The sequence below is a fragment of the Xyrauchen texanus genome, chromosome 24 (genome assembly GCF_025860055.1).
Source record: "Xyrauchen texanus isolate HMW12.3.18 chromosome 24, RBS_HiC_50CHRs, whole genome shotgun sequence".
NCBI classification, from domain to species: domain Eukaryota; kingdom Metazoa; phylum Chordata; class Actinopteri; order Cypriniformes; family Catostomidae; genus Xyrauchen; species Xyrauchen texanus.
In genome coordinates, this window is record NC_068299.1 from 40,501,902 (window position 1) to 40,519,951 (window position 18,050).

The following is an 18,050-nucleotide window of genomic DNA, read 5'->3' on the forward strand; positions in this document are numbered from 1 at the left end:
CTGATTGGTGGAGTGCTGCAGAGATGGTTGTTCTTCTGGAGGTTTCTCCTCTCTCCACAGAGAAATGCTGGAGCTCTGTCAGAGTAACCATCAGGTTCTTGGTCACCTCCCTGACTAAGGCCCTTCTCCCCTGATCGCTCAGTTTGGCCAGGCGGCCAGCTCTAGGAAGATTCCCGGTGGTGCCAAACTTCTTCCATTTATGGATGATGGAGGCCACTGTGCTCATTGGGACCTTCAATGCTGCAGATATTTTATGTACCCTTCCCCAGATCTGTGCCTTGATACAATCCTGTCTCGGAGGTCTACAGACAAGTCCTTGGACATCATGGCTCGGCTTGTGCTCTGACATGCACTATTAACTGTGGAACCTTATATAGACAGGTGTGTACCTTTCCAAATCATGCCCAATCAACTGAATTTACCACAGGTGCACTCCAATCAAGTTGTAGAAACATCAAGGATTATCAGTGGAAACGGGATGCACCTGAGCTCAATTTTGAGTGTCATGGCAAAGGCTGTGAATACTTATGTACATGTGATTTTTCAGTTTTTTATTTTTAACAAATTTGCAAAGATTTCAAACAAACTTCTTTCAATTTGTCATTATGGGGTATTGTTTGTAGAATTTTGAGGAAAATAATGAATATAATCCATTTTGGAATAAGGCTGTAACATAACAAAATGTGGAAAAAATAAAGAGCTGTGAATACGTTCCGGATGCACTGTATTTTACTAAATTCTTCTGTCACTGATTGCTCAATTTTAGTCTCAGATCACACCCTGGTGAGTTTAGAGGTGTTGACACATATGGAGAAAAATAAATCATATAGTTGCCACTTTAATGTATCCCTTTTGCAAAATCCTGATTTCCAACAAATGTTAAAGGCTGAAATCAATGTTTATATGTAGACCAACTGGTCCTCAGTATCCTCGGTGGGCTTGGCTTGGGAGGCACTTAAGGTGGTTCTTAGGGGTCGGATCATACAGTATGCCTCATTCATCAAAAAATCTAAAGCATGAGAACTCGTGGAGTTGGAAGAGAATAATAATAGTACTGAGACAGATCTGAAGCGCTGAATGTCGTTTGAATTGATCCGATTGAAATACCAATAGAATAGTCGAGTAAGGTGGAGGTTTGGATATTTAGGGCAAAACATATATATATTTAGGGCAAAACATTCATATTTTGAGTTGGGGGACAAAGTAGGGAAGCATTTGGCTAGATATATAAAAGCAGAGAGAGTATTTTCTACTATTCCCTCAGTGAAAACAGTGGGTGGAGAAATTTTTACCTTGGCCATTGATGTTTTTAAATAATTCTATCTTGATCTTTAGAGTTCCACATCTTTGTCTACTGATGAAGATATTATAAACTTTGTGGAACCATCAGATCTCCCTAAACTGATGACAAAGCAAAAAAGTATCTTGATTCTGAGATAACCTTGGAGGAGCTTGACAAGGTAAATAAGGCCTTACCCACAGGCAATGCTCCGGGGCCAGATGGCTTTGCCGCTGAATTTTTTAGATCTTATGATACAGAACTGGCTCCACTTTTGTTAGAATTTATATGGAATAACTAAAGAATGGAAAGCTTCCACCAACCATGACATGAGCCTGGATCAGTCTGATTCTTAAAAAGGACAAAGATCCAAGCAAGTGTAAGAGTTACCATCCAATTTCCCTGATCCAGCTAGATGTTAAACTTTTGGCTAACCAATTAAGTTATGACATCTCTTATACATATAGATCAGGTGGGGTTTATTTGGGGCTGCAGCTCTTCTGATAACATTAGGCTTTTCATCAATATCATGTGGTCAGTGGCAAATGATCAGACTCCGGTCACTGCCATCTCACTTGATACAGAAAAGGCTTTAGGTATGGTAGAATGGGATAATCTTTTTAAGCTTTTGGAAATGTATGGGTTTGGGAATAATTATATGAATGCAATTACCTTTTGAGGCTTTCCCTCCTTGTGGAGGGTGTCAATGATGGTTTTCTGCACAACTGTCAGGTCAGCAGTCTTCCCCATGATTGTGAATTCAACTGAACCAGACTGAGAGACCATTTAAAGGCTCAGGAACCCTTTGCAGGTGTTTAGCTGATTAGAGTGTGACACTGTGAGCCTACAATACTGAACCTTTTCACAATATTCTAATTTTCTGAGATTCTGAATTTGGGGTTTTCATAAGCTGTAAGCCATAATCATCAAAATGATATCAAATAAAGGCTTGAAATATCTTACTTTGCTTGTAATGAGTCTATATAATATATTAGTTTCACCTTTTAAGTTCAATTACTCAAATGAATGAACTTTTGCACAATATTCAAATTTTTCGAGTTTCACCTGTATACCTGCCGAATCCTGGTGTTTCTTCACCTCAGCCCAGAATGCTATGTGTTTGTTGTTTCCTCCCATTTCTGAAGATGAATAGACCTCCACTGATTAATAATTGTATCTATGCTGTCTGGGCAATATCCTAAAAGGTTTTCAAGTTTTGTCATGTCTAAAAGCTCTTGCTGTGCTTTATGGTCTCCCCCACACTAAACAAAGACAAGTGCTGCAATATTACCACATTATCTGGGAGCCTTGCTCTTAGTTCCTTAGCTAAAGCTAACATATACTGTTAATTACATTGAAATTTATATAGGTGGCATTTCAAACAATAATTATTAATATAATCTAATGTTTCTGGCAGCAAACTGGATGAAGAATTTAATTTGAATTTAAGTAGAATTAAAATAAATGAAATTCAAAGAAATTTGTGAGGTGATAGTTGTGTGTATTATAACATGTTTAAAGGAAATTTGTACTGAAAAATGTAATTATTAAAATGTATACTTACAGCTGTTATATTAATTACTTTGAATTTCATTAATTTTAATTAATACATTTCTACTTCATTAAATTCAAATGACAATTTTTCATTCTGTTTGCCATCTCAGTTAAAATTCTACATAAATTCTGGAACTGAAATGGAATCGAACTGCCACTCTTAACTAAATTCTGAATGGTGCTCAACCCTAATAAATTAACATGGACATCTCTCAATGACCAGAGTAGCAGTATGTTATGTATTGTGTTTAGGAAGTGTTATGATTCGACTTAATTTCAAATAAAACAACAAGTCCAAATGTCCGAAATTTCCCTTGATCCACAAAGTTTTAATGAAATACACTGATCAGCCATCTGGCACCAAGCATCATGGCATTTCTATGTTCACTTAAGATTCCATTATTTGGATAGAAAATGTGACTGAAATTTGAAGTGCACAATAAACATAATTATCTCAAATAAACATGTTTAAATTAAATAATTGCAATCAGATGATTATTTTAAAAATCATATAAATAAAGAAATGGCAAGAGAGAGAGAATGGTTCTTCATTCACTCTGAGGCTGTGCTGCCTGCTCCCAGTAAGTCTGGTTTGGTAAGGCGAATTGTCTGTAGTCTGCAAACTGCGGACTTGCAAAAACATTGGGTGGTACTTCGATTTTTATCTAGTCATGTTTCATTTTGTGCTGTACTTAGTAAAGCATAGCTGGCCTAAATACAAAATTAATTCATACCTCGTAACACCTCCCAGAATCACAGCACCCAGAACCAGCCCACTGCAGCCCACCAGCCAGCGGCCAACCAATCGATCTGTCACTGCGTTTGGGGTTGATACAGTCACTGTTGCACTTCCACCTTGCGCAGCCACTGTTGTCTGTCCTCTCTTCAGCAGCCATTGTCTCAAAGGGGTTCGCTGTGAATATATTGACAATAAAAATATTGTCATATCACTGTTTTCAAGACATTAGCTAGCTAAAGGTTTTATACAATCAACACCTGTCATATATACTCAATAACATATGAGAGGGAGTGATATATTTAACTTATTTGCTCTGCTGCAGCATAGATGTGATGTCCATGAAACTTCACTGGTTCATTCCACGTCACCTCAACCAGGGCTCAAATAAATATAAAAAAATTAAATAATAATAATAATAAATATATATATTTTTTTTGTTTGTTTTTCTGGTTTAATATAAACATAATCGATGAGCAGCTTTCCCAAAGTTGGAGTCCCTTTAACTCCAGACGCATTAAAGTGCTCACGACATGCAATGTTTTTTATTATTTTAATATGTTCCTTGAGGCTCACTTATAATATTAGTAATTTTTTTTGCACAAAAACATGACCATGTCAGAAACGCTCTGTTATGGTGCAGCTTCTCCTTTAACCCTCTGGGGTCGACGGCATGTCCTGCTGGATATTTTCATAATTACACCAGAAACAACTTAAAATACTCATTAATTTTTGGTTATAAAATAATGAAAATAAAAAGGGTTAGCTTTCAGCAGTCTCTGTGTTTACGAGCATATTTCAGAAACACGTCACTGAAATGAACTTAAACTCCACAAATACTTTTCACACAAACATGAAACATATGTCTAAAGAAAGCTTAAAATGTCTACTTTTAATAATTCAAATTTAAAACAAATATTCTCCTGCAATGTAATCTGTATGAAACAAAGCGATGTACGGTTTTCCTGGCTCAGCTTCATTATAGGTAATGTGATCCCACCCACCAGCAGAGCGCGCCATTCATACGCTAATGTGCTGAGACGATCAAGGGAAATGGTGCACGCCCCCGACTGTGAGAGTTGATGTAAACACAACACAACTAAACTTTTCTGTGTGTTTGTAAACTCCTGGATGTAAGGATGAGTTAACATTTTCCTCAGAAGAAGAGCGGGACTCAGATGAACATTTGTATTTTGAAGAGAGACTTGATCCAGTAGAGGATACAATTTCAGACGAGTAAGTAATTTTGTTTTCATTAGCTGACATGCTATTTTATATAAACGTACATATTTTACTAGTGGGACTGTTTCCAGACAGGATTCAAAGTATTGACATTTGAAATATGTCCTAATAGGCAAGTTCAAGTTACATTTAAATGCTGTTTCGGCTAAAGCAGGCATTTACATTGTATGCTGTATGATATAAATATGATATGTAATATGATATAAAAATAATATGCATGTTTACATTATATTTTAACACGTTTATGCTGCCTCGTTATCACCAACAAAGCTTGTGCTTGCAAATATGTGTTCAGGTTAAATGAGTAAAACGCACTTTAAATATGCCCATATTAGAAAATCATCATATTATAATGATTTCTGAAGGATCATGTGACACTGAAGACTGCAGTAATGATGCTGAAAATTCAGCTTTGATCACAAATTGCATTTTACAATATATTTAAATAGAAAACAGTCCTTTTAAACTGTAAAAAGAGTTCAGAATATCAATGTTATTTCTGTATGTTGGATCAAATAAATCCAGTCTTGGTGAGCAGAAGAGACTTCTTTTAACGGTAGTGTAGGTCTAAAATTAAGTAAAGTCTTTATGTAAAGAAAATGTATAGTCAGATTACTTCTTTTATCTTAAAACTGGATTTTGATCATTAAGTCTCCTCACATTCATTCTCTATCCCTCATTGATAGGCCCAGGGGAGGCGTCTTTTGTCTCTTCAGGTGTAAATTACCTCAATATTCATGATTGTTCACGCCTCCTCGCATATTACTGTTCAACACTAAAATTGTCTTACAAAAATTAAATTACTATATTGTTTTTATGAATGAGTGATCAAGATGGTTTTCACATCATTTTGTAGCAAAACCTCTAGGCTACAAGATCCAGTTCTCAAAAGTCTTGTGGACAAATGTGTTATATGACCTTTTTCAGTTACTTAATTTTAGTTTTTTCAAAAACCACGCATAAACGATATTTTCTCAAAAATACAAACATGTACACATCTGTTGCTCAGATATTATTTTAGCCCAGTTTGTGCTGAATACGGTGTTATCAGACTTTAGCCATTAATATGTTTTTAAGCAACTGAAAAAAGCACAAATGTCAAGGCATGTCAAAACTTATCCAGGGCCCAAAACACCCTCAGACCCCAGAGGGTTAAGACTTGACTCACCCACAGTTGTGACTGGCTCTCTGCTCTGGACTGACCTGCTCTCTTATTTTGCCATCTCACTGCTCATCGCTATTGGGTTGGGCTACGGAAGTGATAAGGTAAAGTAGGCGTTGATGTGTTATGGAGGCGGTCAGATGCAAATCTACGACAGTGAGACATCACAATGTGGAGAAAACAGAGAACGCATTGTTTTGGCAGCTTGGAAAAGGATTTAAGCCCCATCACAGTACAGAGACTGCACTTAGAGTTACAAATGACTTGCTCTTATCATCTGATCGCGACTGCATTACTCTTCAAGTGCTTTTAGATTTTAGTGCTGCCTTTGACACGATAGATCACAACATTCTCTTGAATAGGCTGGAAAATAATGTTGGCATTAAACAATTTGCCTAGCACGGTTTGGGTCCTATTTATCAGACCTCTACCACTTTGTATGTGTAAACAAGGAACTGTCAAATCAAACAAATGTTAAGCATGGAGTGCCACGGGGATCAGTTTAATGGCCTCTGCTTTTCTCCTTATACATGCTTCCCCTGGGAAATATTATCAGAAATCATAGAATAAGTTTCCACTGTTATGCAGACAATACCCAACTTTATATTTCTTCTAAATCAATGAAAATTCACAATTCTCCAAATTAGCAGTGTGTATCAATAAATAAAAAGATTGGATGGTCCGAAATTTCCTTCTACTCAATTCTGACAAAACAGAGGTACAAATTACAAGCTGCTAAAATATAATTTGACCCTCAATAGAAACAGAAAATTCCTGGAAGGGCTCTTTTCGAATTTGCTTGACATAACAGGTTATAAGATGGAAATTGAGCAAGCTCACAGAGTTCTGGCTCGGCAATCCGCTGAGTGTGACAGGCCCCAATTCTGGCCAAATTTCTGAGATCATCCGATAAATATCTGGTGTTACACAAGGAGTAAAGAAAGGCTTTTTTGGAAGAACCACAGCATTTTCTTTTTCCCCAGACTTTGCGAATTCAATAAGAGAGAAATGTGATCAATTCAAGGAATGCAAGAAACTCTTACACCAACGGAAGGTCGCGTAACCACTGATGTTCCTGGCCAAATTAAGAATAGATGCTAAGGATGGCCGTAAAACATTCACATGTCCCCAGTTAAGGGTGTTTCACAGCCTTGGTTAAATTAAGTCACCAGCACTCTCAAAAAAGAGTGCAAAAAAGCTGAGCGCAAGTGGAAAAGAGACAAGCTTCAGGTCTCATGATATTTTAAAGGAGTGTTTAACAAACTTTCAGAGAGCTGTAAAGGAAGCAATAGCCAAGTTTTTCTCTACATTAATCTCTGATAACGCAAATCGACCAAAAGTATTGTTCAAATTATACTTTTTTTGGATGCCACCCAAGAGAACTGTGAAACATATTAAACCTTTTTACTCACAAAATTGAGCAGATTAAAGCTGCGATTGTACTTCTCAATTTGATCAACCACTTATTCCTTCCCCGTCCAGCTCTCTGACTCACTTTGAACCAGTTATATCAGAACAGTTAGCAGATGTAGTCTCCAAAATGAAGTGTTCCAGTTACAAGCTGGATATTCTTTCTCCATGCCTTCTTAAAGAAGTTTTCATGACTATCAGTTCCAGTGTGACAGCTATAATTAACAGCTAATTCACAAGTAGAGTTGTTGCAAGTAGTTTTAAATATTCAATTCTACATCCTTTGTTAAAAAAAAACTTTTTTGGATCAGGCAATATACAACAATTACAGACAGATCACCAAACTACCTTACATTTCCAAGATTTTGGAGAGAGTTGTTTATTTGCAGCTCTACTCCTATCTAAATACATAACATTTTAGATACATTTCAGTCTGTTTCAAACCCTTGCACAGCACCGAATCTGCATAGCTGAAGGTCACTAATGATATTTTTCACCTTCAGGTTCACCTGTTGTCTAAGTTTTATTAGATCTCAGTGCCGCATTCGACACTTAACCACAATATTCTCCTCAATCATCTAGTATGTATGGTTGACATCCAGGGTATGCCCCACCAGTGGTTTTCCTTCCATCTAAAAGAAAGGACGTTCTCTTTCAATTTAGGCAATTTTCTTCTACGTCGGCTCATTTAGAGTTTGGTGTCCCTCAAGGGTCAATTTTAGGACCCTTGTTATTTTAACTGTATATGCTTCCTCTGAGCTCTGTTTTTCAGAAGTACAGCATATCTTATCACTATTATGCTGATGATTCCCAATTTTATTTCCCAGTGAGTGTAGACAAGAACTGTTAATCTGAGAATGCCCTAAATTGCTTCTCAGATATTAAATATTGGCTGGCAAACAATTTCTTACAATTAAATGAAAGCAAAACCGAAGTTCTGATTTTAGGTTCCTCCATGCCCTTCTTACCTGGCCTGGTTGCCACGGTAGGTCCTCTGTGGTCGAATGTACAAGATCATGTGAGGAGTCTCGGAGTGATTTTAGATCAGCGCTGTTGTCAAGGGTAGCTTCTTACACTGGACATCTATCGCTAAAATAAAAACTTTTCTTTCCCATAAAGATGTGGAAACTGTGATTCACTCACTTATCACATCAAGGTTAAACTATTGCAACTCTTGTACATTAGTCTTCCCCAAACTGCGTTATCCTGACTACAGCTTATTAAAAACGCGGCAGCTAGGCTTTTAACAGGGTCAAGAAAGAGGGATCATATTGCCACGATTTTAGCATCTCAACACTGTGAAATTCAGGGTTGATTTTAAAATTCTAATTTAGGTCTACAAGGCACTATCTGGTCTAGCACCCCGATATATCAGTGACCTTCCCTTACTCCCCTGCCAGAGTGCTCAGGTCTTCTGAACATCTTTTATTAAGGGCTCCTCGTTGTTGCTATATGTTGTGATAGGTCCTAATCTCTGGAACAGTCTCCCTTTCCATGTGAGGTCAGCTTCATCATTAGCCATTTTTAAATCTTCTTTAAAAACTTTTTATTCTGTAGATTTTTAATAGATCATTGAATAATTTGAAAAGGATAAATACATGTTGCATTTTAAATATTTGATTTATTTTATATTTAACTTTAAATCAATCTGTTTTTATATGGTCTGCACTTATGTAGCACCTTTTTTAACCTTAGCGGTTACCAAATCGCTTTACACTGTGTCCCATTCACCCATTCTCACACACACACTCACACTCACACACACACACACACACACACACACACACACACACACACACACACACACACACACACACACACACGACGACAGAGCTGCCATGCAAGGTGCTAGCCTGCCATTGGGAGCAAATTGGGGTTCAGTGTCTTGCCCAAGTACACTTCAGCATGTGGAATCGCCAACTCTGCGATTAGTGGCTGACCTGTGCTGACCTGTGCCATATATCACTCTGTCATTTTGTTTGTTTGATCTGTAAAGCACTTTGGGTCAACTTCTGTTGTTTTTAAATGTGTTCTATAAAGACTGATTTGACAGCAAGCAATGTCCTTCATAAAGTCAATGGAGTTAGTAAGTTATTTTGTAATACTCACGTTGCAGCCGAATGGACAGACTCATTGGACATTCACTTAACTGTTCGAGGAAACTGAGCACCTTTTAGTTTCTTTTTGTGCTGGATAATTTTGAGCCCATCTGGTAGGGGCTATACATTTTTTTCATCAGTCCATAAGATTTATTCTAGAATCAATTTTTATACACTCACCTAAAGGATTATTAGGAACACCATACTAATACTGTGTTTGACCCCCTTTCGCCTTCAGAACTGCCTTAATTCTACGTGGCATTGATTCAACAAGGTGCTGAAAGCATTCTTTAGAAATGTTGGCCCATATTGATAGGATAGTATCTTGCAGTTGATGGAGATTTCTGGGATGCACATCCAGGGCACGAAGCTCCCGTTCCACCACATCCCAAATATGCTCTATTGGGTTGAGATCTGGTGACTGTGGGGGCCATTTTAGTACAGTGAACTCATTGTCATGTTCAAGAAACCAATGTGAAATGATTCGAGCTTTGTGACATGGTGCATTATCCTGCTGGAAGTAGCCATCAGAGGATGGGTACATGGTGGCCATAAAGGGATGGACATGGTCAGAAACAATGCTCAGGTAGGCCGTGGCATTTAAACGATGCCCAATTGGCACTAAGGGGCCTAAAGTGTGCCAAGAAAGCATCCCCCACACCATTACACCACCACCACCAGCCTGCACAGTGGTAACAAGGCATGATGGATCCATGTTCTCATTCTGTTTACACCAAATTCTGACTCTACCATCTGAATGTCTCAACAGAAATCGAGACTCATCAGACCAGGCAACATTTTTCCAGTCTTCAACTGTCCAATTTTGGTGAGCTCTTGCAAATTGTAGCCTCTTTTTCCTATTTGTAATGGAGATGAGTGGTACCCGGTGGGGTCTTCTGCTGTTGTAGCCCATCCGCCTCAAGGTTGTGCGTGTTGTGGCTTCACAAATGCTTTGCTGCATACCTCGGTTGTAACGAGTGGTTATTTCAGGCAAAGTTGCTCTTCTATCAGCTTGAATCAGTTAGCCCATTCTCCTCTGACCTCTACCATCAACAAGGCATTTTCGCCCACAGGACTGCCGCATACTGGATGTTTTTCCCTTTTCACACCATTCTTTGAAAACCCTAGAAATGGTTGTGCGTGAAAATCCCAGTAACTGAGCAGATTGTGAAATACTCAGACCGGCCCGTCTGGCACCAACAACCATGCCACGCTCAAAATTGCTTAAATCACCTTTCTTTCCCATTCTGACATTCAGTTTGGAGTTCAGGAGATTGTCTTGACCAGGACCACACTCCTAAATGCATTGAAGCAACTGCCATGTGATTGGTTTAGATAATTGCATTAATGAGAAATTGAACAGGTGTTCCTAATAATCCTTTAGGTGAGTGTATATATATATATATATATATATATATATATATACACATACACATATATATACATACATACATACATACATACACACACACACATATGATCCAGTTAGATGTTAAAATTAGGGATGCACCAAAATTTAGGCCGCCGAAAATTTTCAGCCGAAAATGGCACTTTCGGTTTTTGGCCGAAAGAGAAAAAAGGCCAAAAATATGAGCCGAAAATATATACCTCCTCGCCCCGCCCCTCCCCTCAGTGCTCAGATTTCACTCTGGGTCGATCTAGCCCTTATCACAGCGCTACCCAACAAAGGCCGATCATGTCAGCGGTGTGGAAATTCTTCAAAGTTTCTGATAAGGACATCAAATTTGCGATCTGCAGTGTTTGTTCAGCAGAGGGGGTACGGTGACGAAGAACTTTTCCACGACAGGTTTGATACACCACCTAAAAACACGACATCCAATTCAATATACAGAGTACAGCAAGTGATTCTTCAGGAAAGCGCCCCAATCCACAGCAGTGCCACAACTAGCTACACCACAACTTGAGACGTATCCAGCTGAACTACCCATTGCCAGAAGCGACAATCACCTTGACTACTGGCGCATAAACAAAGACCGCTTTCCTTTGCTTAAGCACCAGCACAGAGAGTGAGAGACTGTTCAGTGCAGCATCTCATGTTCTTGATGAGCTTTCAGACAGGAGACTGTCAGAACGTTTAGCAACTTTTGTTCTTGAAGAGAAACCTGTCACTTGTATTTAAATAGAAAGCAGTCCAATATGATGTGTATAGCAATTACATTACACTTGTTCTTCACTTGAGGATACATCTGTCGTTTACAGTAGAGGTTGGATTTAGTTCAATTACTGCTGTTTTGCACTGTTGTTTTGCACAATAATTTTCACTTAAAGTGGACATACGTTTACATAAACAGAATAGAGCACTGATCTACATATATAATTATAGTTTATATATATATAATTATAGTTATATATATAGATAGATAGATAGATAGATAGATAGATAGATAGATAGATAGATAGATAGATAGATAGATAGATAGATAGATAGATAGATAGATAGATAGATAGATAGATAGATAGATAGATAGATAGATAGATCGATCAGTGGAATAGAGGCCCTCTGCCATTCTGTGTTCTGCCTTTTGTTTTAATTAAAATTACTGTTGCATAGCTAGCATCTTTCAAAAAGTTTAAATAAGTTCATTACTTGACTGTTGTTTTGCATATAATAGTTTTCTAAAACTTTACATTATTTGGATAATTGTTAATAAAACCTGTAAAATTAGATTTTTACAGAACTGAATGAAGAATAATATTTAATATTGTTTTAATATATTTTTTGTCCAATTTTGGTGAGTTACTTTCAATAAAAGTGTGATTATTTTATTGGTTTGTAGTTTTTCAATTCAGATTCATTAAATTCATGAAATTAATGAAAAAGTATAATATTATATTAAAATATTTTTTTATTTTTTTAAATAGGTTAAAAAAAAAGGCCAAGTGCATCCTGGATTTTCGGTTTCGGGCCAGAATATTAATTTCGGTGCATCCCTAGTTAAAATATTGTCAAATAATTTGGCCTGGTTGCAGAGTATAGAGTTAACATACCACCCTCCATCATGGACTCCAACAACACTCTCCCTCCCATTGCTCGCCAGTCTAGATAGCGTCCATTTTGTCAAAACACTTCCACTTCCACTTCTCCTTGATGGATCTGTAGTCACTAAGTTTTTTTTTTTACTTTTTCCTACACTGTTGGTAGGTCCGGTGGTAGCCGTGTGCCGCCAACAGTGGAGACACTTCCTGAAAGACTTTTTTGTTTACGTCGTTTTGTTCGTCGTTAATGAGAGGAACGTTTGCATCTCGTTTATTGACCACGCAGTGTTTTGCGTGCAGCCATTTCTTTTTACAATTAGAAAGTCGTGTGAACAAATGATACTGCTATCGCTGTAGATAACTTTAAAACTAGCGTGTTGATGTCCCGTGTCGCAAATCCAGAGACACTGGTGGTGACGATTCTCTCTGACCAATCAGTGATATGCAGGGTTTTGGCATCACATTTAGTATCGGCTTGGCTCGCTTGGAACCTCGACAGAGGCGGTACTAAAAAAAGCACCAGGTACTATCCACAGTGGAAAACACCCAAAAAGCGAGCAGAGTCGAGTCGAATTGTGCCGTGCAGTGGAAAAGCCCCATTGGAAAAGAGCGAGGACAGTGCTAGGAGAGTGCGCTATGTGTCTGCACGATCTTGTGAGTGCTTGCGATTGTGCCTTGGCACGTCCAGTATAATTATGCATTTGCGCATCTTTGCAAGATAAATATATTAGCGCTTGCTCCTCGGTTAGAAGACTTAATTCCCCCAGAGAACTTTTTGTGCACTCTCACTTGTTGTTTGCTTGCACTAATGTTATAAATGCAGCACTGGCCCGATCGGGCAAGTGAAAGTTCTAGCAACTGGCCCAAATTTTTCTCACACTGGCCCCGGGCCATCGGGCAGTCCTTGTCAAGCCCTGGACAGAATTCTTCAAAAGCATAATTAATATCAGTGGCCAAGTTAAATATTTCACAACCAGCTGATTTCACTGAGGGAATAGTAGAAAAAGATTCTCTCTGAAAAATATTCTGTAAGACTATCTTGTCCTAAACAACCAAAACTCCACCTTCTGTGACAAAATAGTATTATATATGCATTTAAATCTGGTCAATTCTCTGAGGCCATTAGACGACATTCGGTGTTTCAGTTTTGTCTCTATACTTTTAATATTCTCTTTCAACTCCACGAGTTCTCATGCTTTGGATTTTTTGGTGAATGAGGCATACTGTATGATCCGGCCCCTAAGAACCACTTTGTATGCTCCCAAGCCACTATACTGAAGACTAGTTGGTCTCCATATAAACAATGATTTCAGCCTTTAACATTTGTTGGAAATCAGGATTTTGCAAAAGGGATGCATTAAAGCACCAACTATATGATTTATTTTTCTCCATATGTGGCAAAACCTCTAAACTCACCAGGGTGTGATCTGAGACCATGATGTTTCCAATTGAGCAATCAACAACAGATAAGATGAGGGACTTAGATATAAAAAAAAAAATCTATTCTAGAATAAATCTTATGGACTGATGAAGAAAATGTATAGTCCCCACCAAATGGGTTCAAAAGTCTCCAAATATCTGTAAGACCAAGATTTTTACACATCCTGTGAAGCGTCAATGTTGCTCCAGGGGGCTTACACACTTTTGCTTCACTATGATCAAGGACTAAGCCCATCAATAGATTAAAGGGGACCTATTATGCAAAATTCACATTTATATGGTGTTTTACATAAATGTGAGTCGGCAGTGTGTGTACACAACCACCCTGTGACAGGGTGTCAAAATAAATGGTTTTCGTTTAGTTTTCGAGGTTTCTCCCACGACTGGTAATAGACTCCACCATATTATCATAGATCCTCCCCTGAGTGATCTACACAAAGTCTGTCATTTTTTTTCCATGTGTTCTGTTGTTGGCTGTAAAAGTGAACTTAACAAGTGTTCATGTACTCCTGGCATCAGATCCACTGAAGACGCAGTGGATAAGTTTTGTTTTTAAAGGAAATGTGCACCAAACATACAAAAATTGGTGTATGTTTGTGCAAATCATTTTACACTGGACTGATTTGTGAATGAGTGTCAATATAAAGCAGGATTTTCAAAAAAATTTGATTTTTAAGCATGGATCAGTACCAACTATTCGTGTTCCAGCTTCATATCCCGAAGATGTAAGTAACGCACTTCATAAGTTGTGAATGTTTGCAAATCGCCTTTCCGAATGTGCTTGTTACCTGATTCCAAGGCTAATGCAGCTAAATTTACCATTGTCTCTGATTATATTCACAGAGACAAGAGCTATGTCGGGTGCGGGGAGCAGCAGCTCATTTGCATTTAAAGAGACACACACGAAAACAGCGTGTTTTTGATTCCACCCAAAAAGAGGCATTTACAACATATAATAAATGATCCGTGGGGTATTTTGAGCTGAAACTTCAAAGAGACATTCTGGGGACACCTGAGACTTATTTAATTTAATTTAATTTAATTAATTTAATTTGACCAATTGTCACACATTATACATACATTTCTGCATATACATGGTGAAATTATTTATTTTTCACATATCCCATCTAAGCTGGGGTCAGAGTGCAGGGTCAGCCATGATACGGCGCCCCTGGAGCAGATAGGTTCAAGGGCCTTGCTCAAGGGCCCAACAGTGGTGTCTTGGTGGTGTTGGGGCTTGAACCCACGACCTTCTGATCAGTAACCCAGAGCCTTAACCGCTGAGCCACCACTGCCCCCATATTACAAATTGTAAAAAGCGGCATAATTGTTTTCTTTAAAGTCTCTTCCCAATATTATAACATGAGGGGTGCTTGCAAAATCCCTTCAAGATCTATAAAAAAAAGCCCTGATCAACAACATTAGGTGCGTAAATATCAGCCAAAATCAACCTTTGCCCCTGAATTTAAGCTAAAACAATAATGACTCCTAATGTATCTTTAATCTGTTAAAAGACATTTGAATTGTAGACGTTTACTTATCTATGTTATGATGCCCCTGATCTTACTTGAGCAAGCACTAAAGAAAATACATCTACCCCATAACTTGCTAAAATTTTCAGTTTCCTGCGGGGGAAAGATGCGTTTCTTGAAGAAACACACTATCATATTTCCTTCCTTTTTATGGGGCGCCCCAACCATTCACATCCCACGTGGAGAGAGACAATCCACTCATATTAACGTTTGACATAATAGAAAACATAGATTGTGTGTCACAAACTGAGATTATAAAACCACATTCCCTATTAGTGCAACAATATAACCCCGAACTCCCCCCCCCAAACCAAACAAACAGAAAAGAAAAAGGTGCGAGTTAACCCCGCGCACAACAGCGCAAACCGGCATCCATCCCTCTAAATTCAAAAAGTCTATGTATGCCAACAAGAGCCTACGAGAGTTAATCCAAGATTGACTTCAAAGACATCAGTCAAAAGATAAATATCTTAGTTCATAATGTTTTTTTTTTTTTTAACACTTTGTTTACTAATCTTAAACCATGACCTACATTGCACATAAATAACTCATATTGGCATTATATTCATGTTGTTTAGCCAGAGGGGAACTGGCCCCCACAGTGAGCCTGGTTTCTCCCAAGGTTATTTTTATCAATTAGCCAGCATCTTATGGATTTTGTGTTCCTTGCCACAGTCACCTTCAGCTTACTCCCAGGGGATCAAAATACAATTATTATTTAATTGAAATACAATTTACAATTATATAAAACTTATATATGTTAAAACTACACTATCTATAATCACTCTAAAACTTTTAAAAGTGCAATACAAATAAAAATGACTTGACTTTGACAAACAAATGCTTGAACGGTTTCAAAAAAACGCTCTTTTTGAGTTTTTATAGTACAATGACCCCTTATCATGAGTATCTTTAGTCAGAAATAGCCCAAATTTGGTTGATTTTACATGGAATAATCCCACTGTCACTTTGAATATAAAACAAAACGTTTAATTTTTTACTCATCAAAATATCAAATTCCTATTCTCACTATGTAAATGGATTGACACTTGGATTGACACTTAACGATTGAAATATAGATTTTTGACAGTACTTTTAACAATGCAATCATTCTGTAGGTCTGGAAAAAAGGTTTATTAGTCTGAATTAGTTTTGAGTGGTATAGTTTATCTGTGTATTAGTTTGAATGAATAAATGAACAAACTAACTAATGGTTATGTAGCAGTATTAAATGGTCACTTTTGTGTTGTCTAAAAACAAAAACAAGTGATACATCTGGGGTGAAGAAGAATGTTCTTCATTATAATATGTAGCTATTATTTACAAGCGATAGAGAGGTGCAATAAATACTTGAATACATCATTAAATACAATAAATATATTAGAGAGAGGACATTTATAATATAATGCGATATGACCTTTGTGGTTATGACAGAAGCAGCATTTTCTGATTTATGTAATTAAAGCTAATATTATTTACCTGTGCATTCATTGTGCAAAGTTGCAGTATAAAGGGGAAGTATTAAAGTTTTGAAGTATGCGTTATGACATATGCAGGAGCAATCTTATAACAGAGGTAACGCTTTTTAAATATACATTTCGTCTCATAACGTTTTCAAGAATCATATAACGCAATTAGCGTCAGTACATTCAGGTCACGTTCTTTTTTTGGACCGGAAAACTGCAGATTTTGATATGATATTGAAAAGGTCAACATTATAAAATCATACAGGCCAGGTGTGTTACGGCACGATATGATATCTTCATACATTAACTACAATTAGATTAATGTTTCTTACTTTGATCTGTTGAAAGGTTCTGCCAGCGGTGTGACAAGACGCGATAAGCTTGAGTGCTGGGAGGAGCATAATTTCGATCTTTAAATGATTTGTAAATTATTGTAAAACTCTTCAAACATCCGCAATGCTGATTTATACAACGGCCACGCTCAACTCTGACCTGCGCCGTCACGCCTACACTGACTCTGAACTGTGACGTCATTAGCTGTGTCTGAAATCGCCCACTCGTTCACTCATTCACTATTTCCTATATAGTGAATGGCTGTGAGTGCACTATATTTCAGCATTGAGTGAACGAAACGAGTGAGCGATTTCAGACGCTGACGTAAATTCTATGCGTCAGAGAACACTCGGGAGCTGTCGCAGACATTTGTCATGAACATTTCACCTGTGTGGCTTATTGAATTTGATAATCTCAAAAAAAAAAAAAAAAAAAGAGAATTTGATAATCTCTGTAATCTTTATATAGTTATAGTTTATATATATAATTTTATAATGGGCAATTAAATATTTTATTTTTGCATTAATAAAAATACAAAAAATTCAATGATCATAATACAGTTAATCTTTTCACTTGTTCATAAAAAAGATAATAACTATCTGTTAAAGATAAAAATAATGAAAACGCTATTGCACGCTCCTATATATCTTATTAAAACAAATTGTAGAAAAGTAAACTACCAACAAAAACCAACCTAAGTGCACAAGCACACCTTTTCGCTGGGTTCTTCTTATCGGTGTCCTCCATCCGAGTCCAGAGGCAAACTTGATGCAACTCTTTGTTTCTGTTGAATTACATTT

General features: G+C 37.4%; 1 protein-coding gene across 1 annotated transcript in view; it reads right to left on the minus strand.

The window, feature by feature from the left end:
• The window catches only part of LOC127618173 (cytochrome c oxidase assembly protein COX15 homolog), a 96,322-nt gene extending 78,908 nt beyond the window's left edge, over positions 1-17,414 (minus strand). The window contains exons 1-2 of the mRNA XM_052090468.1: positions 17,250-17,414; positions 3,568-3,746 (exon numbers count right to left, since the gene is read on the minus strand). Of these exons, the coding sequence (XP_051946428.1) occupies positions 3,568-3,746; positions 17,250-17,318 (248 nt within the window). The 5' untranslated portion in view covers positions 17,319-17,414. The remainder of the gene's footprint in view (positions 1-3,567; positions 3,747-17,249) is intronic.
• Positions 17,415-18,050: the final 636 nt, after the last annotated feature.